The 20,100-nt window shown below is 56.5% G+C and overlaps 1 protein-coding gene across 2 annotated transcripts; it reads left to right on the plus strand.

Moving 5' to 3' along the window:
* The first annotated feature begins 2,437 nt into the window (after positions 1-2,437).
* LOC130456099 (uncharacterized) lies at positions 2,438-7,050 on the plus strand. Of its 2 annotated transcripts, XM_056808865.1 has the most exons (3): positions 2,438-3,627; positions 6,159-6,243; positions 6,467-7,050. In XM_056808865.1, the coding sequence occupies exons 1-3, from the start codon at positions 3,429-3,431 to the stop codon at positions 6,798-6,800; spliced, it is 618 nt and encodes a 205-aa protein (XP_056664843.1). In that variant the 5' UTR covers positions 2,438-3,428; the 3' UTR covers positions 6,801-7,050. The 2 variants fall into 2 exon arrangements, 1 of the variants encoding a protein (XP_056664843.1); XR_008914422.1 differs by lacking the exon at positions 2,438-3,627 and having other exon boundaries at positions 3,639-6,243; positions 6,882-7,050.
* The last annotated feature ends 13,050 nt before the right edge of the window (positions 7,051-20,100 follow it).

Consider the following 20,100-nt stretch of genomic DNA (forward strand, 5'->3'; position numbering starts at 1 on the left):
CCCCAGATGGCCTTTCTCCCTCCCCACCCCCCACCCCCGCCTTCGGGGACTCTCGGGGGCCGACGTGTCCCGGGGGGTCCCCGCGTGCTGGGGGGCTGCACTGGCAGCTTTCCCGAACCACAAAGAGCGCTCCTAGAAGGCCCTGGCCCGAGACACCCGCCCGCCTGTCTTTCCCAGAACGCTCCAGCGAGAGGGAGGAGCCGGGCCCTTGGTCAGCGGCACGATCGCTTGGGCAGCAGCCTCTGCTCCAGCCCTCCAGACGAAGGGTGGTGCCTCATCTCAGCGCTGGGGCGGCCCCGGGCCCCTCAGAGCCATGCCGGGGGTGCCCAGGAGCCCAGAGGGACTCCAAGGCCTCTATGCGCACTGTGGAACCTGCCAGTGACACCCGGGGCCAGCCCAGCCCTTCTCAGGATCCCATCTGGCAATGCCTAAAAGCAGCTACCAAGGCCTACAGAGCCAGAGCCACAACAGAAACTGGGGGCTCCTCTCCCCCCCCACCCCCACGGCTCCAGCCCAGGTCCTGCACCCCCAGCAATCCATGCTTGAGCCCTGCCTTAAGAAAAACTCCTTTAGGCAATGTGAAATAAGAACTAGGAGAACAGTGTCCACAGTAGCAGCAATGTGCTCTGCTGGTAAACTGGGAAAGACTTTGCTCCTCTCAGCTATTCGATAATCCAGAACAATTCTGAAGGATTGCGAGGATGAACGCTGTCTACCTGCAGAGAAAAAGCTGTTCATGTTAGGATACGGATCAAAGCAGACTCTCTCCCCTTAGTCAATTTGGCTTTGGATTTGGGGGGTTTGCTTTTATCCAAGCATTCTCTTACATCAATGACCAATACATGTTCTATGTGATAATACATGTATGATCCCAATCAAATAACCCTCCATCTCCGAGTGGGGACGGAGATGATATGGATGTTACAATTTGTGACAACATATGTGCAAAATTGCTACTGGGAACATAAAATATCTGAAAAATTAGAAAGAAAAGGAAAGACTCCTTTGCCTAAGGAGGTTGGTGGAATGGCACCAGTAACCCATGGGGTGGTGGCTTATTCCATTGCTTGTCCTGTCTTCACCCTGGTCAGGGCTTTGGACACAGCAGCCTCTGTTAAACACGACTCCTCTACCTCCTCTGCCTACTCCCCCCACCCAACACCTGGAGTTCAGCAGCTTGGCACCACACAATGGTGCCCACAGCCAATCACCTCCTCACTTTTGGACAGCTCAGCCTTAATTATGACTGTTGCCCGAGCCTCCAGAGAGGGGCCACAGCAGGAAGTTTCACTGCGGCCCAAAATGCCCCTGATCCCTAGCACTCACTCAGTTAGCCTCGACTTACCACCGTTTTCTGTTTCTTCAAAAGTCAAAAAAGAGCCAAGTATTTCTCCCTTTACCCTCTGCCTGCAGGGAAGAATATGCAGCCCCCACCCAGGCTAGCAGCTGCCTGGGTACAGTTTCCTATAGGGATACATCAGCAGCAGGGTTCCCCCCAACAGCCACAGAGGGCTTCTACAGCAACAGACATCAATTAGCATATTGCCGACACCTTGACCCTCCTTCCAGAAGTAGGAGTTGCTCTTAGAGTCAAATGTGCTGCCTCTCTGCCCTTGGCACGAGTAAGTTTCCAGAGCTTTGGAGTCCTACTCCTGCCACAGTGATGCCCAGCATGGATCCCTCACTCAAAGTCTTTTCCCCTAGCTGCCCACAACAAGAGGGCCATTGGAAACTTAGGTGCCAGAAGGGAGGGTGGAGGAAGGACCATTTCCTGAACACTCCCTCTCTCCCCAGGGACCATGACTTCAGGCTACACTGACTACAGGAGTCCTGGTGGGGTTTCTTCCCATGCTTTTTCAGACTGACAGATGGATGTGCAGACAGACAGACATACAGACAGCACAATCATGATAGAACAATGTCAAAGCCAGCTCTGCTGCTCCCATGAGCTTCAGGCTGGCCCCACCTCTGGGAGCAGACCAGCTCGGTCTTGCCTGCCTTCAGGGTTCCTTGAATTAATTCTGATCCAGTACCATAGTTAGCCCCTCACCAGACTTTGGCAGTTCCTGCCAAAGCCCAGGCCCCTGGCATCCAGGGAGGGACCCCAAGCCCCTTCTGGGCGGGGCTAATAGTCTGGAGAGCAAAGTGAGAAGGGGCCGGCAGAGCCCTGTCCACCCAGGTAGCAAGGGGGAGGGGAATGACTGAGTCTCTAGGCTCAGTCTCCTCCAGCCCGGGGACATGCAGGAGAGATAGAAACACTGAGCCTTGGGGAGCAGAAGATCTGGGACAGAGCAGCTGTTTGCCAGCCCAATCCCACCCCCCTCATGTGCTAGAAGAGGCAGACTGGGCCTCAGTTTCTTCACATGTCTGGCAGAGATGGTAACGGCAGTCCTCCATGCCTCTGAGGGCTGCTGCTGAGGCAAAAAGTGCTCTTGCCCTGCCCCCGCCTCTCAGGCTCAATGGCTTTGGTTGCCCAGGAGGAGGGCCCTGGAGGGTTCAGATTCCCCCCCATCACTGTTTCACAGACCTGTCTTCTCTTCCCTCTTCAGCCTGGCCCCGCAAACTGTCTCCAAACATCAGTACACACAGAAGGGCATGACCAATTCTTGGGGCCCTCGGAGGCAGAGTCTCCAGGCCAATTCCGCTCGAGGTCAAGAGTCAAGCCTTTCCCCAGACCAGTATTTGGTACCCAGAGCAGGAGGAAACTACAGGTTTTAACAAAGAAGAGGAGCGAAGTGGGAGGGGAAGGGCCAGCTGTGGTCACCTCGTGTCACCAGACACTGCAGTTTGTAAGGACACAGTGCAAGACTCCAAAGCAATCAGGGCCCAGATTAAATGTCAGTCTCTTCAAAGACAAAGGCTGAGATCTCCTCCTCTGTAGTGAAGCTACAGTGGGAGGCAGGAAGACAGGGGACATGCCTATATGCACACACTCAAGAGATCTCCAACTTCCCTGGGCGTCCTACCCCTTCCATGGCCAGGGATGGAGAACCTTCGCTTGGAAGGGTTCTCCTTTCCACACCCTTCCCCATATTTCAAGAGGAGGACAAGCTGGGCTGGCTCTACTCACCCTGGCTCTTACTCGGGCCTCAAGCACTTGCTCCGTGGTAAGATCCTTCCTTTAGTGGTTCACCAACCAGTCTACCTTGACTAACCTGCTCTGGCCAAGCCTGGCTGTTCTCACTGCAGGAGGGTTCAGTCTAGGCTGTTGAAGCAGAGACACAAGTCAGCTATCAAGAAGCCTATCCGGCTTTCCTAGACCTTCAGCCGCCCCAAGCTAGAGGTGGAGTAAATCGCAAATAACCATTCTCCAAAATAGGAAGCAGGGACACCCAGGAGGTGCCACTCAGTAGGGGGTGGACTGAGGCTGGAGGGAGAGGGAAAGTAGCTGCCAGCAGGACCAGCTTCGCCAAGGCAGCGTCACTAGAATGGGCCAGAAACCCCAGACAGAAATTCAGCACATTGGACAGAGGGAGATCCATTCGAGCCTCGGGAACCGCCTGAACATGGGGGCACTGGATCATGATCCTTCTCAAGAGTTCCTTCCTAGGAACAGAGCCAGTTGCCTTTTGGGCACAGCACAATGGGACCATAGATGGAGAATCAACAAAGAGAAGGCTGAGAAAGGTAGTAGGGCCCCTAGGTGGGGTGGGGAGGGGGGAGCCACAACAACATTTGGATTCCACCTGGGAGGCAATCGGGAAGCAGTACAGGGCTTGGAGCAGAGAAGCAGATCTCATCACAAAGAAGGGGGGACCTTCTGACCGTAGTCCTCAGGATGAACTGGAGGGAGGAGAGAATGGAGGCAGGATGGCCTAAGAGGAGGTGATGGCATCTTCCCAGCTGGACTTCTTGTGGGGCTGGACAGGGCAAATCAAGTAGAGGCAGGGCCAGACTTGTGGAGGAAGGGTGCAAGAGGAAAGAGTCCAAGACAGCCCTTGGGCATCAAGATGGTCAGAGGCATGGAACCTTTGTGGGGATTTCAAACTGGGCACCCAGGCAGCCAGCATTCCCTGAGACTGCCCAGGGTCCAGCACTAGTGAAGGAAGGTAGGAAGCATTTAGTAAGTGCCTAATATGTGCTGAGCACTGAGCTAAGGAATGGAGAAGACTCATGGAAGGTTGGAGCTGCAAGGCTGATGGAAAAGTCCCATGCTATTCAGGGTACAGAGGCAAAGTAGAAAGCAATGCCCCCTCCTTGGTGTCATTGCCACTCAACAGCTTATGTTTCTGGAGATGGGAACAAGGACTTTGGGCATCAACCTTTTCCTGTATCTTCAGTGGGGTTGTGGCTGCCTTCCCTGCAAGAGCAGTCAGTGAGCAGGCTTCATCTCCACAGCCAGAATAGGGCTCAGGGTGGGGATGAACTTGCCCAGCTGTCTTCTTTCTGTCACTCCCTTCTCCCTCAGGGGTCCAGTGAATGTTGTGGGGCTTGGGGACTGCCCCAGGTGATTGGCAAAGCAGGGCTCAGGGAGACCTTCTCCCTGGAGAAGGTGAAATGAATGAGGTTTTAGGAGTTCCAAGTCAAAGGATCAGGAGCCTGAGCTCTTGGCTAGCTCTCGGGCCCCCTTCCCTCTCTGGCACCCATTCTCTAAAATGAAGGGGTGGGGTGGGGAGGCATAAGTGGACTTGAGGGTCCCCTCCTGCTCTCAAAGCTGTGATTGGCTGAGAACTAGGAGAAGGGAAGGAGGACAAGTTTGGCTCTGGAGAGGGGAGGAGGCTACAAGCTTGAGGGTGACCAGTGGAAGGGCAACTGCAGATGGGCTGGCAGAAGAAGCAGGGGTGCAGGGAGTGCCTCTCCTGGGGTGCAGAAGCTGGAGTGCAAAGACTGGTGTGAGCCGGTCTGCTGGGCCCACTGCTGCTCCTCAGTGATGTTCACCTTTGTGATGTAGAGGAAAGGGTAGGACTGCATCTGGGATCAGCCCAGCTGGGCTGGAATCTCAGCTCTGCTCTACTTAGTAGTAGAGTGCCTGGGTGACCTTGGGCCAGTCCCTTACTCTCTCCAAGTTGCTTGGTTTTCTCACCAGAAACACTAAGTGATGTCTTGGGTCCAGCTCTAGATCTGACCTGTGCTCCATGGTCAGCCCCCTCAGCCTTCTGGGAGCTGATATTGTCAGCTGGCAAAAGCCCACCCATTCTTACACCTAGTGCAGCCTCAGCCCTGACTTTGAGGGGCTTGGGCACAGCCACCCTCACGTCCAGTGAGACGACCCTGGGCAGGAAAGAAAAACCGAACCCCAAACCTGGGCCTTTGATTCATGATAAAGCCTGTGCCCCAGATGATGGAAGGAACAGAGCCCTGAGAGGAGAGGAGAGCCCCTGGATGTGGTGGTCAGGCAGGGGCACTGGAGGCTCAATAGCCTTTCTACCAGCCTGAGCTCTTTGGGAGTGGGACATGGGCTGAGGGGTCTTCGAGTCAAGGCTGGAGGAGCCAATTTGGCAGGCATAGTTTGGTCTAGACAGTAACAGCATTTATGTGGTACTTATGTGTGCCAGGGACCATGCCAAATGCTTCTCAAACAGGATCTCATTAGGTCCAGGAGGGAGGAGGTGTCCTGGGGAATAGATGGGGAAACTGAGGCAGACAGCAAGGAAGCGACTTGCCCAGCTAGGGAGTGTCTGAGGCTGGAGGTCTTCCAGAATGGCTTGTTGCCTCTGAGCCTGAGCAAAGAGGAGTCAGGGAGCTGAGAGCCCCTGCCCCCCTCTTCCCTGGGTCACATCCCTGTGGAAAGACACCGAAGTTCAGAGCACCGAAAACCAAACAATCCTGATGAAGAGCTTCACCAGCTTGAGAGAGAATGTTGTTTTGAATCCTGGTGGGTTTCTGGACCCTTCTACTTGAGTTTATGGAGACAGATGGCCCCCTCACTCCTGCCACCTAGATGGAGAGGAAATGACTGAGCCCAGCAAACTGGTCACCCCTGTGGGGGGGGGGCAGTTAGGTCACAAAGCCTGAAGGATGTCACTATGCAGAGGGGGTTCTGAGGTTGTCATGACTGAGGGGCCCTACATCAGACAACATTCCTTCCCTGGGAGGCTGTGATAGGAATGGTGGTCTTAAAAACTCCTGCAGTGAGGGAGATGAAAGAACAGCAGCCACACTCTCCTCCTATGAACTCTGTGGCCATTTTGAGACCTTTTCGACTGTCCCCTGGACAGATTCCAGTGAGAAGACTGGATGGCAGACCCGGACCCCAACCACTGCCTGGAGCCCACCCAAGGATGCCTCCATCTCAACAAGAAGGTGGCTGCGTTCCCCTGGGAGGAAATGGGAGGGGGAGAACCATCCCCCCACCAGTGGTCTATGTCAGGGTCAGCCATACCCTCCCTAACCTGCTTGGGACACCTTTGGGTGGAGGAGGTGATCAGATCCCAAGAGCCACACCACTGCCCCCCATGGTCTACGAGCCTCAGCCTCAGTCACTTCCCGAATATCTCCATCGGCCCTTTGTTGATGCTGGCAACAGGAGAGATGAAGGAAGGCTGTCCCAGGTCCTCCCAGACAATCAGCACCGCAGACATAGATCAATGGCCCTTGCCCTACCGGAGAGCATGCTGGCATCTCTGTCTGGAATCAGAGATGGAAGATTGGTAGAGGGAAGAAGACCAGGAGTGGCTGCTGCTGCCCACTGCCAGTCTCACCCCTACGGCTCTCAAGGACCAACAGTCAGGAATGAAAATGGAAGACCTAGAGCTCTTCCCCGGCACCCAAGATCCCCAAACCTCCTAGGTGGCTTTGTACAGGATGATGAGAGGGAGGAATATTTTCCCTCAGCCCAGATCCACCCAGGGGCATTATAATTGGGGTCTAGGAAGGACTAAAGCCCACTATCATATTCACTTCCTTCCCTCCCCTCCCCTCCCCTTCCCTGCCTCCTGCAGCTTTCCTGGAGATTGCAGAAGAGCAGAAGGCCCAAAGTCATCCTCTCCCCAGATATTGCTCATGGAGGATGTTCTTTGAAGTTTTAATGTGTTATTTTACATTCTTTTCTCTAAAAATAAAAAGCTCACCCGTCCCCAAAAGAAAAATAAAGATCTTCTATGGTGACTTCTTCATAGTCCTGCTTACTTCTGCTCCTCAGTCATCCCTTCTGAAAACACAGCCTCCTCCATCTTCCTGCCCCTGCTTCCCCCCATGCCACCTGCTCCCTTTCCCTGTGCTCCCAGGCTCTGCCCCCTGCTCCCCACCCCCTCCAGGCTCCCAGGGAAGGAGCCCTCTGGGGTAGAGGACTTGGGTAGAGAACAAGGTGGAGGTTGGGCTGGGAAAGCCTGGCACCCTGGTCTAGACCCCCTGCCTCCAGCTTCCTCCTCCACGGGGCCCTCCTCTGTCTCTAGCTTCCACCACACTCAAGGTGGGGAGGAGGTAGGGGCAGAGAGCCAGCTTGCCAGCCCGCCAGCCCTGAGGTAGCAAGCCCAGGATGTGGGCAGTCTCTGGTCTGGCCTCCACCTGGCACAGGCTTGACTGCAGTCAGGGACGGAGAGCCCATCTTCTCTGGGTCTGTTACACAGAGCCTGCCACGAGGGAAGGTGCAGATGTGGGCACCTTGGCAGTGACTAGCTGGTTTTCCTGGGCATCAGAAGGGAGGGGAATCCTCTCAGGCCAGGATCTGCCCCCTTCGTGCCCTGCTGCTCCAGGGCCAGGGCCGGCTCCCTGGGGTGGGGGGCAGGCTGCTTCCCTCCTCCCCTGGCTTCCATGACCCCTAGGCTCTGCTGATTGCACACAGGGGGCTCCTGCCCCAGGCTCACATGGGCTGGGGCCATGCTGCCAACTGTCGCCTGCTTCTAGAACCTTCCCCCTTGACTGCTCCAGCTGCCCCTGCCTGCCTGGCTTGCTCTGCTTCCCCAGCTCAGGAGTCAGCCTGGGCTGCTCCTCCTGGGAGAGGAGGGAGGGCACGGAGGGATGAATTGGGGCAACTGAGTGAACCCACGTGGCAGGCTCCATCTTGTGCCTCTGGTTGGGAGCTGGCTGGGCTCCCTCTCTGGTCAATGGTGGGACCAGCCGGATTCTGCCGAGGGCTGAGAACATTTTACTGAGTTGTGGGCATTGTGGGGAAGCCTGAGTGCACTATTGGGAGCTAAGCCAGGAAACTGGCCCAGCGGGACCTGCTCAGAGCCCATTCCAAGGGCCTGGCTAGACTGAGCAGAAATTCGGAACTAGCCTCGGGCCTGGCCTCCCCACTCCCTCCAGAGTGGGCTCTCCCTGGAGGCTGAGGGCTGGAAGGGACCTTAGAGGGCAGCATCTCCCACCCTCTCACTTTATAGCTGAGGAAACAGAGGCCCAGAGAGGTGAGGCCTCTGGACCGGGGAGGAAGGGGCTGAGGCAGGGCTCTGCGGCCCAGGGGGCTCTGTGCTGGGGGCTCAGGCAGACCAGGGAAGGCTGAAGAAGGCTCTGGTCCTGAGGGGAGGGAAAGTGCTGGGGGATCCACAGCGGCAGCCCAAGGCAGGGGCTCCTGGCCTCGACCCCCGCCCCGCCCCGCCCCGCCCCCAGGTCCCCCCCTCTCCTGAAGGAACCTTCGGGCAGCCTCTGCCCAGGAGAGCAGAGAAAGCTGGGCGGGGGAGCTGGGCCACAGTGCCCACAGAGGCCTCGGAGTCCCCGGAGTCCCTCTGGGCTCCTGGGCGCCCCCGGCATGGCTGAGGGGCCCGGGGCTGCCCCAGCGCTGAGATGAGGCACCACCCTCCGTCTGGAGGGCTGGAGCAGAGGCTGCTGCCCAAGCGCGCTGGAGCGTTCTGGGAAAGACAGGCCGGGCCGGTGTCTCGGGCCAGGGCCTTCCAGGAGCGCTCTTTGTGGTTCGGGAAAGCTGACAGTGCAGCCCCCCAGCACGCGGGGACCCCCCGGGACACGTCGGCCCCCGAGAGTCCCCGAAGGCGGGGGTGGGGGGTGGGGGGGGGAGAAAGGCCATCTGGGGAGAGGACAGGCAGGAAGCCAGGTCAGATGGGAGGGAGTGCCCGGGAGTCCCCGAGGGAGGACGTGGGGCCCGAGTGTGGGGCCTGGGGGCGGCGTGGGGGGTGCAGGCGGGCCGGAGGGCCGGCGGAGAGGTGCAGGGGCGGAGCTCCTGGGCTCTGGAGGGACGTGCTTTTTGCCTTTTGCAGAGAGGCTAACTGGGCTGTGTGTGTTCCCTGAGGGAGCCCCGGGGCTCGGGGCACGGAGGTCCCCGGTGACACTCCCTAAGGAGCTTCCCGAGGACGGATTGGGCCAGCCTGCTGCTGCCCCCGCGGAGGCTCGGGCCAAGGTCACAATTGAGGCTGAGCTGTCCAGGGCTGAGAGCTGATTGGCCGAGGGCTCCATTGTGACGTCACCGCCCAGCCAGTGAAATTGAGGCGCTCTGGCGGGCTTCAGGCAGAGGAGTCTTGTTTAACACAGCGGCTGCTGCGTCCAACAGCCCTGGCCAGGGTGAAGGCAGGCCGTGGAATGAGCCACCACCGCATGGGGTACTGATGCCATCCCTTGTTCTGAAGGCAGCCCGGGAAGGGGCCTGGGCTGGAGCCGTGGGGGGGGTCCCCGAGGGGGAGAGGAGCCCCCAGTTTCTGTTGTGGCTCTGTGTGTCTGGCTCTGGGTGGCTGCTTTTAGGCATTGCCAGACGGGATTCCGAGAAGGGCTGGGCTGGCCCCGGGTCCCTCCCTGTCCGTGACCGCGGACAGCCTCAGAGCCCTCGCCCGTCCCCCCCGTTCAGGCTTCCCAGCTGAGCTCTTTGGCAGACCCAGGCTCAGCACCCTCGACTTTTCCTAGCCTGCTGCCGGGGCTCGGAGGCAGGGAGGGAGAGGCCCTCGGGCGGGCGGGCGTCCGTCTTTCCCGCCTTGGGCCATTCTGCCCTCTTTCGGGGAGGCCTAACTGTGTGCAGGGAGCCAGCAGGGAGGGTGCAGGATTCTCCCTGCCACGCTGGGGGCTGGGCACAGCGTTTGGGGCTTTTCGGTATCTCCATCTGCGTCTGAGGTTGCCTTCCGGGAAGGCGGGTGGCCCAGGGGGTGCTTGGGAGCGGCAGCCAAGGTTTAAAGCCCCTGGCGATAGAGGAGAGCCCAGAGGTGTGGGCACTGGTCTGCCACCCCTTGTGTGTGGTATACATAGTTTGCGTTTATATGTGTGATTACATGTGCTATGTGTATGTATTAGTGAGTTATGGTGTGTTTATTTCTGTGTGGTACCTATACATTGTGGGAGAGATATATGGATTTCTATATGTGGTTAATGTGTACGTGAGTGTGGAATGTGTATTTGTGTCAGGGTGATAGGGCATGTATATATATGGTATGTGTGCTTCTTGTGCTGTCTGTTGGAGGGTGAGATGTATATTTCTGTGTGGGATAAGAATGATTATGGTAGGGAGCATGTATTAGGATTTTGTGTATGGCGTGTACATGTATGGGGAAGTATGGTGAATTTGTCTTTAGTGTATATTTGGATATGTGTTCTATGAAGGTTGTTATACATTTATGTGGTCGATGGGTGAGTGGTATATATGTTGTGTCAGTGTATGTATGACTGTGGTATGTTTGTGTTTCTGTGTGTGAGAGCCATGACTCCTGGGGGCCCCTTCTCAAAAACCTGTGCCCCAGAACACTAATGAGTACATGGAATGGTGAGTGTGTGTAGTTGTGGTGTGTGTCAGCATTTGCATGTATGTGCTGTGGGTGTGGTGTGTATGTGAGTGTGAGTGCTATGACTCATCCTGGTCCCCTTCTCACAAACCCTGGGTGCCCTCCCCCACCAGTGCACTTAGCCCAACCCAGCAGGTTTCTCCCACCCCACCCCGGGTATCAATGGTGATGAACATTCCCCAGCAGGAGCTTCCAGACTGCACAACACAAGCCCACAGATGCACCCCCAGGAACCTGCCTGTGGGCCCCAGGGGAAGGGTGCCTGGACTAGGGCCAGGACAGACCAGGGGCCAAAGGCAGAGGATGGGACCGAGCCAGGAGGGGACTCACGGGTCAGGTCTGTCTTTGCTTCCATCTACCACTGCCAGGTTCTTGCACTGATGCCTGTAAATCTTGAATTCTCCAAATGCTTCATCATAGTCCAGAGCCAATTCATCATGGCATGGATGGACACAGGTTGGGAGGGAACCAGGGGTCAGACTGTCCTTGATCCAGAGGTAGGTAAGGAGTTAGGTAGAGAATGAGGGAAGGAAGATATGGAGAGGTAAAGAGGGATGTGAGGAAGAGGAAGGAAGGAGGGATGGAGGGGGAAGAATGGTGAGAGTGATGGGAGATGATGGAGGGAGGTAAGGAATTAGGTAGAGAGGGAGGAGAAAGTATGGAGGGAGGGAAAGATGGGAAGGAATGATGGGGAGAGAAGGAGGGAGGCCTGGGAGGGAAGTAGAGAGGTTTAAAGGAATACAGGGAAGGAAGTGGTTGGAAGGCAGGGAGGGAGGAACATATGAGAAAGGGATGGAAGAATGTAGGGAGAATGGAATGGTGGGAGGGAATGAAACACATAAAGAGGAAGGGAAAGAATGAGTAAAGAAGGTAAGAAAGGAGAGGAGGGAGTTAAAAAATTAGGTAGAGGAAGAGGGTATGGGAAGGGGGTAGGAAAGGAGAGAGTGGGGAAGGGAGAAATTGAGGGAGGTAAGTAGGGAGAGGGACATAGGCAAGGCATTAGGTAGAGGAGAAGGTACAAAGAGCAGGAGGGAAGGGGAATGGTATAGGGAGGGACGTAGGGGGATGTTTAAGAGGGATCTAGGAAAGGCAGAAAGGTGGTAGGAAAAAGGAGGAAGGGATTCAAAAGGGAAGGAGTGAAGGAATGAAAGGAGGGAGGGACAGAAGGAAGTAGGAAAGTAGGGAGGAGAGAGGGGGAGAGGATGGAAATAGGGAGAAAGGAAAGGAGGGAGGCAGGCAAGGAGGGGGAATGAATGATGTAAGGAAAGAAGTGGAAAGGAGTGAGAGAGGAGAGAAATAGGAAGGAGGGGGAAGATGTAAGGAGGGAAGGAGGGAGGGAGGGAGGGAGAGAGGGAGGGGAGGGATTGAAAGAGGGGAAGGAGAGAGGGAAGGATGAGGGGAGGAGGCAAGGAGAGCAGGGAGGGAAAGGAGGATGGAAGGGAAGTAAGGGACAAAGTACAGAGGGAAGGAGGGAGGGAGAGAGGCAAGGAGGGAGGGAGATAGTGAGTGAGAAAGGAGTGGGGGGAGGACGTAAGAAGGGAAGGAGGGAGAGGAGACAGCCAAAGAGAGAAGGAGGGAGGCAGGCAAGGAGGGGGGATTGAATGATGTAAGCTTAGAAAGAAGTGGAAGGGAGGGAGAGATGAAGAAAATAGAGAGGAGGGGGTAAGATGTAGGGAGGAAGGGAGGCAAAGAGGGAGGGAGGCAAAGATGGAAGAAGGGAAGGAGGGAGGGAGGGTAAGGGAGGGCAAGGAGGGAAGAGAGAGAAGGAAGAGAGAGATATAAGAAGGAAAGGAGGGAGGGAGGGAGGCAAAGGGGGAGGGAGTGATGTAGGAAGGAGAGAGGGAGGGAGAGGAGGGAAGTAGAAAGGAATGAGAGAAGGATGTAAGGAGGAAAGTAGGGAAGGAAGGAGGAAGGGAGGAATGGAGAGAGAGGTGGAGTTGGAGGGAGGGAGGTACAGTGGGAGGGAGAGAGAGAGAGGTGGAGTGGGAGGGAGGGAAGTAGAGTGGGAGGGAGGGGGAGAGAGATGGAGTGGGAGGGGAGGAGAGAGGTGGAGTGGGAGAGAGGAGAGAAGAAGAAGGGAGGGAGGGGGAGAGAGAGGAGGGAGGAAGAAGGAAGGGAGGCGAGGAAGGATGGAGGGAAGTAAGGAGCAAAGTACAGAGGGAGGGAGGGAGAGAAGAGGGAGGAAGAGAGAGGAAAGGGAGAAATTGAGCTCCGGAGGGAGGGAAGGAGGGAGACAGGGAGGAAAGCAGAGATAAGGAGGGAAGTAGAGGAGGGGTGGGATGGAGGGAGAAGGGAGAGTTAAGGAATGGGAGGAGGTAAGGAGGGAGGAAGGGAGGGAAGGATGTAAGGAGGAATGTAGGGAAGGAAGGAGGAAGGGATGGAGGGAGAGAGAGGTGGTGTTGGAGGGAGAGAGATAGAGGGGGAGAGGGAGAGAGAGGTGGAGTTGGATGGAGGGAAAGAGGTGGAATTGGGAGGGAGAGAGGTGGAGTTGGGAGGGAGAGAGGAAGAAGTGATGGAGGGAGAGAAGTGGAGTGGGTGGTGGGAGGGAGGAAGGAGGAAGGGAGGCGAGGAAGGATGGAGGGAAATAAGGAGTAAAGTACAGAGGGAGGGTGGGAAAGAAGAAAGGGGTACACGAGGGAGGGTGGGAAAGAAGAAAGGGAGAGAGCTGCGGGAGGAGGCAAGGAGGGAGACAGGGAGGGTAGAGATAGGGAGGGAAGTAGAGGAGGGGAGGAATGGAGGGAGAGGGGGGAGGGAATAGAGTTAGGGAATTGGAGGTGGTAAGGAGGGAGGAAGGGAGGGAAGTATGGGAGGGAGAGGAATAGGAGGGAGGGAAGAGAGATGTAAGAAGGAAAGGAAGGGGCAGGCAAAGGAGGAGGGAGTGATGTGAAGAAGGAGAGAGGGAGGGAGAGGAGGGAAGTAGAAAGGAATGGAGGGAAGGATATAAGGAGGAAAGTAGGCAAGGAAGGAGGGATGCAAGGAGAGAGAGGTGGGGAGGAGGGAGGTTGGGAAGGAGGGAGGGAGAGTTGGAGTTGGAGGGAGGGACGTAAGAGTGGGAGGGAGAGAAAGGTCAAGTTGGATGGTGGGAGACAGAATTGCAGGGAAGGAGAGAGAGGTGGAATGGGAGAGAGGGAGAAAAGAAGAAGGGAGGGAGGGAGAGGGGTGGAGTGGGAGGGGGAGAGAGACTGGAGGGAAGGATCGAGGTGGAATGGGAGAGAGGGAGAGAAGGAGGGAGGGAGAGAAGGGATGGAGGAAGAGAAGTGGAGTGAGTGGGTGGGATGGAGGGCGGGAGGAAGGGAGGCGAGGAAGGATGGAGGGAAGTAAGGAGCAAAGTACAGACGGAGGGAGGGAGAGCGGAAAGGGAGGGAGGGAAGGCAGTTAGGGAATTGGATGAGGGAAGGAGGGAAGTAAGAAGGAAAGTATGGAAGGGGAGGGAGAGGAGGGGGTGGGAGGAAAGAGAACAGGAAGAGAGATGTAAGAAGGAAAGGATGGAGGGGGCAGGCAAAGGAGGAGGGAGTGATATGAGGTAGGAGATAGGGAGGGAAAGGAGGGAAAAGTAGAGAGGAATGGAGGGAAGCATGTAAGGAGGAAAGTAGGAAAAGAAGGAGAAAGGGAGGGATGGAGAGAGGGAGTGGGGAGGGAGCGAGCGATGTGGAGTGAGAGAGGGAGAGAGGAAGAAGGGTGGGAGGGAGAGAAGTAAAGTGGGTGTGAGGGAGGGAGGGGGAGGGAAGGAGAAAGAGGAGGGAGGAAGGAGGAAGGGAGGTGAGGAAGGATGGAGGGGGGAAGTAAGGAGCAAAGTACAGAGGGAGGGAGGGAGGGAGAGAGGAAAGGGAGGGATTGGGCTCAGAAGGGAGGCAAGGAGGGAGACAGGAAGGGAAGCAGAGATAAGGAGGGAAGTAGAGGAGAGGGGAGTGATAGAGGGAGAGGGGGAGGGAAGGTAGTTAGGAAATTGGAGGAGGGTAAGGAGGGAGGAAGAGAGGAAGAACAGAGGGGGAGGGAGAGAAGTGGAGTGGGTGGGAGGGAGGGGGAGGAAGTGGGAAGGAGGGGGAGGGAGGGGGAGAGAGAGGGGGGGAGGGAAGAGGAGAGAGAGAGAGGAGGGAGGAAGGAGGAAAGGAGTTAAGGAAGGATGGAGGGAAGGAAGGAGCAAAGTATAGAGGGAGGGAGCGAAGAAAGGGAGGGACAGAGAGGGAGGAAGGGGAGTGATTGAGCTCCGGAGGGATGCAAGGAGGGAGAAAGGAAGAAAAGCAGAGATAAGGAGGGAAGTAGAAAAGGGAGGTATGGAGGGAGAGGGGGAGGGAAGGGAATTAGGGAAGTATGGAAGGGAGGGGAGAGGAAAGGGAGGAACGGAAGAGAGAGAAGGAAGAGCAATGTAAGAAGGAAAGGAGGGAGTGGGCAGGCAAAGGGTGAGGGAGTGATATGAGGAAGGAGAGAGGGAGGGAGAGGAGGGAAAAGAAGAGAGGAATGGAGGGAAGGATATAAGCAGGAAAAAAGTAGGGAAGTAAGGAGGAAGGGAGGGAGGGAAGGGAGGTGGAGAGGGAGGGAGAGAAGTGGAGTGGGAGGGAGAGAGGTAGATTGGAAGGGATGGAAGGAGGGAGGGAGGTGGAATGGGAGGGAGGTAGAGAGGTAGAAGGGAGAGAGGGAGAGAAGTGGAGTGGGTGGAGTGGGAGAGAGGGGGAGAGGAAGAAGGGAGGGAGGGAGAGAAGTGGAATGGGTTGGAGGGAGGGGGAAGGAGGGAGAGATGAGGGAGGAAGGAGGATGGGAGGTGAAGGAAGATGGAGGGGAGGTAAGAAGCAAAGTACAGAGGAAGGGAGGGAGAGAGAGGAAGGGGAGTGATTGAGCTCTGGAGAGAGGCAAGGAGGGAGACAGGAAGAGAAGCAGAGATAAGGAGGGAAGGTAGAGGAGGGGAGGGATGGAGGGAGAGGGGGAGGGAAGGAAGTTAGGGAATTGGAGGAGATAAGGAGGGAGGAAGGGAAGTATGGAAGTATGGAAGGGAGGGAAAGGAGGGGGAGGAACAGAAGAGAGGGAAGGAAGAGAGATGTATGAAGGAAACGCGGGAATGGGCAGGCAAAGGGTGAGGGAGTGATATGAGGAAGGAGAGAGGGAGGGAGAGGAGGGAAAAGAAGAGAGGAATGGAGGGAAGGATATAAGCAGGAAAAAAGTAGGGAAGTAAGGAGGAAGGGAGGGAGGGAGAGAGGTGGAGTGGGAGGGAGAGAGGTAGATTGGAAGGGGTGGAAGAAGGGGAGGGAGGTGGAATGGGAGAGAGGTAGAGAGGTAGAAGGGAGGGAGGTGGAATCGGAGGGAGGTAGAGAGGTAGAAGGGAGAGAGAGAGAGAAATGGAGTGGGTGGAGTGGGAGAGAGGAGGGAGGAAGGAGGAAGGGAGGTGAGGAAGGATGGAGGGAAGTAAGGAGCATAATATAGAGGGAGGAAGAGAAGAAAGGGAAGGAGAGAGGAAAGGGAGAGATTGGGCTCAGAAGGTAGGCAAGGAGGGAGACAGGAAGGGAAGCAGAGATAAGGAGGGAAGTAGAGGAGGGGAAGGATGGAGGGAGAGGTGGGGAGGAAGGGACTTAGGGTATTGGAGGGGCTAACGAGGGAGGAAGGGAGGGAAGTAAGGGACGTATGGAAGGGAGGGAAAGGTGGGGGGACAGAAGAGAGGGAAGGAAGAGATGTATGAAGGAAACGCGGGAATGGGCAGGCAAAGTTTGAGGGAGTGATTGTGAGGAAGGAGAGAGGGAGGGAGAGGAGGGAAAAGAAGAGAGAAATGGAGGGAAGGATATAAGGAGGAAAGTAGGGAGGGAGGGAGAGGTGGAGTGGGAGGCAGGGAGAGAGAGTGGGAGGGAGGGAAGAGATAGAGGTGGAGTTGGGAGGGAGGGAGAGAGGAAGAACGGAAGGATGGAGAGTAGTGGAGTGTGTGGGAGGGAGAGAGGGGTGGGATGGAGAGAAGTGGAGTGGGTGGGATGGAGAGAGAGGAGGAAGGAGGAAGGAGGAAGGGAGGTGTGAGGAAGGATGGAGGGAAGTAAGGAGCATAATACAGAGGGAGGGAGGGAGAGAGGAAAGGGAGGGATTGGGCTCAGAAGGGAGGCAAGAAGGGAGACAGGAAGGGAAGCAGAGATAAGGAGGGAAGTAGAGGAGGGGAGTGATAGAGGGAGAGGGGGAGGGAAGAGAGTTAGGGAATTGGAGGAGGTAAGGAGGGAGGAAGGGAGGGAGGGAAGAGAGAGGAAGAGAGAGAGATGTAAGAAGTAAAGGAGGGAGGGAGATAGGCAAAGGTGGAGGGAGTGAGGAATGGAGGGAAGGATGTGAGGAGGAAAGTAGGGAAGGAAGGAGGAAAGGAGGGAGGGAGAGAGGTGGAATTGGAGGGAGGGAGTTAGAGCAGGAGGGAGGGAGGGATAGATGTTGAGTGGGAGGGAGAGAGGTGGAATTGGAGGGAGGGAGTTAGAGTGGGAGGGAGGGAGGGAGAGATGTTGAGTGGGAGGGAGAGAGAGGAAGAACTGAGGGAGGGAGAGAAGTAGAGTGGGTGGAGTTGGAGAGAGGGAGAGAGGAAGAAAGGTGGGAGGGAGATAAGTGGAGTGGGTGGGAGTGGGGAGAGGGGAGGGAGGAAGAAGGAAGGAAGGTGAGGAGGGATGGAGGGAAGTAAGGAACAATTTGGTACAGAGTGAGGGAGGGAGAGAAGAAAGGGAGTGAGAGAGAAAAGAAAACGATTGGGCTCAGAAGGGAGGCTATAGGAGGGAGACAGTTCAGGAAGCAGAGATAAGTAGGGAAGTAGAGGAGGGGGAGGGATGGAGGAGAGAGGGGGAGGGAAGGGAGTTAGGGAATTGGAGGAGGTAATAAGGGAGGAAGGGAAGGAAATAAGGAAAGTTTGGAAGGGAGGGAGATGAGGGGATGGGAAAGAAGAGAGAGAGATGTAAGAAGTAAAGGAGGGAGACAGGCAAAGATGGAGAAGGTGATGTGAGGAAGAAGAGGGAGGGTGAGGAGGGAAGCAGAAAGGAATGGAGGGACAGATGTAAGGAAGAAAGTAGGGAAGGAAGGAGGATGGGAGTGAGGGAGAGGTGGAGTTGGAGGGAGGGAGGTGTAGTGGGATGGAGGGAGAGAGAGGAAGAAGGGAGGGAGGGAGAGAAGTGGAGTGCATGAGGGTGAGGGGGAGGGAGGGAGAGATAGGTGGAGTGGGTGAGAGTGAGGAGAGGGAGGAGAGATAGGTAGAGTGGGAGGGAGGGAGGTAGATTGAGAAGGAGGGAGAGAAGTGGGGTGGGAGGCAGGGAGGTAGAATGGGAGGGAGGGTATAAGGGAGGGAGGGAAGGAGGGAGAGAAGTGGGGTGGGAGGCAGGGAGGTAGAATGGGAGGGAGGGTATAAGGGAGGGAGGGAAGGAGGGAGAGAGGTGGAGTGGGAGGGAGGGAGAGAGGAAGAAGGGGGAAGGGAGAGAAATTGAGTGGGAGGGAGGGAGGGAGAGAGGAAGAATGGAGGGAGGGAAGTGGAGTGTGTGGAGTTGGAGAGGGAGAGAGGAAGAAGGGAGGGAGGGAGAGAAGTGGATTGGGTGGAGTGGGAGTGGGAGGGAGGGAGAGAAATGGAGTGGGTGTGAGGGAGAGGGGGAGTGGGTGGGAAGGAGAGGGGTGGGAGGGAGAGAGAGGTGGAGTGGGAGGAAGGGAGAGAGGAAGAATGGAGGGAGGGAGAGAAGTGGAGTGGATGAGAGGAAGGGGGGAGGGAGGAGGTATGGAGGTGAGGAAGGATGGAGGGAAGTACAGAGCAAAGTACAGAGGCCAGGAGGGAGAGAAGAAAGGGGAGGGAGAGAGGAAAGGGAGGGATTGGGCTCAGAAGGGAGGCAAGAAGGGAGACAGGAAGGGAAGCAGAGACAAGGAGGGAAGTAGAGGAGGGGAGTGATAGAGGGAGAGGGGGAGGGAAGAGAGTTAGGGAATTGGAGGAGGTAAGGAGGGAGGAAGGGAGGGAGAAGTGGGGGAGGGAGGGAAGAGAGGAAGAGAGAGAGATGTAAGAAGTAAAGGAGGAAGGGAGATAGGCCTTAAAGGTGGAGGGAGTGAGGAATGGAGAGAAGATGTGAGAAGGAAAGTAGGGAAGGAAGGAGGAAAGGAGGGAGGGAGAGAGGTGGAGTGGAAGGGGGAGGGAGGAAGGAAGAACTGAGGGAGGGAGAGAAGTAGAGTGGGTGGAGTTGGAGACAGGGGGAGAGGAAGAAAGGAGGGGGAGAGATAAGTGGAGTGGGTGGGAGTGGGGAGAGGGGAGGGAGGAAGGTGAGGAGAGATGGAGGGAAGTAAGGAACAATTTGGTACAGAGTGAGGGAGGGAGAGAAGAAAGGGAGTGAGAGAGAAAAGGGAAGGATTGGGCTCAGAAGGGAGGCTATAGGAGGGAGACAGGTCAGGAAGCAGAGATAAGTAGGGAAGTAGAGGAGGGGAGGGATGGAGGAGAGAGGGGGAGGGAAGGGAGTTAGGGAATTGGAGGAGGTAAGGAGGGAGGAAGGGAAGGAAATAAAAAGGGAAGTTTGGAAGGGAGGGAGATGAGGGGTTGGGAGGGAAGAGAGAAGGAAGAGAGATGTAAGAAGTAAAGAAGGGAGACAGGCAAAGATGGAGGAGGTGATGTGAGGAAGAAGAGAGGGGAGAGTATGGAGGGAAGCAGAGAGTAATGGAGGGACGGATGTAAGGAAGAAAGTAGGGAAGGAAGGAGGATGGGAGTGAGGGAGAGGTGGAGTTGGAGGGAGGGAGGTAGACTGGCAGGGAGGGATGGAGGTGTAGTGGGATGGAGGGAGAGGTGGAGTTGGAGGGAGGGAGGTAGACTGGCAGGGAGGGATGGAGGTGTAGTGGGATGGAGGGAGAGGTGGAGTTGGAGGGAGGGAGGTAGACTGGCAGGGAGGGATGGAGGTGTAGTGAGATGGAGGGAGAGAGAGGAAGAAGGGAGGGAGGGAGAGAAGTGGAGTGCATTAGAATGAGGGGGAGGGAAGGAGGGAGAGAGGTGGGGAGGGAAGGAGGGAGAGAGGTGGAGTGGGAGGGAAGCAGAGAGAAAGAAGGGGGAGGGAGAGAAATGGAGTGGGTGGAGTGGGAGAGGGGGAGAGGATGAAGGGAGGGAGGGAGAGAAGTGGATTGAGTGGAGCGGGAGGGGAGGGAGGGAGGGAGAGAAATGGAGTGGGTGGGAGGGAGAGGGGGAGGGAGAGAGGTGGAGTTGGGAGGGAGAGGGGGAGGGAGAGAGGTGGAGTTGGGTGGGAGGGAGAGGGAGAGGGAGAGAGAGGTGCAGTGGGAGGGAGGGAGAGAGGAAGAAAGGAGGGAAGTGGAGTGTGTGGAGTTGGAGAGAGGGAGAGAGGAAGAAGTGAGGGAGGGAGAGAAGTGGAGTGGATGAGAGGGAGGGGGGAGGGAGGAGGGAATGGAGGTGAGGAAGGATGGAGGGAAGTACGGAGCAAAGTACAGAGGCCGGGAGGGAGAGAAGAAAGGGAGGGAGGGAGAGGAAAGGGAGGGATTGGGCTCAGAAGGGAGACAGGAAGGGAAGCAGAGATAAGGAGGGAAGTAGAGGAGGGGAGTGATA

This window comes from Monodelphis domestica, chromosome X (assembly GCF_027887165.1).
Source record: "Monodelphis domestica isolate mMonDom1 chromosome X, mMonDom1.pri, whole genome shotgun sequence".
NCBI classification, from domain to species: Eukaryota; Metazoa; Chordata; class Mammalia; order Didelphimorphia; family Didelphidae; genus Monodelphis; species Monodelphis domestica.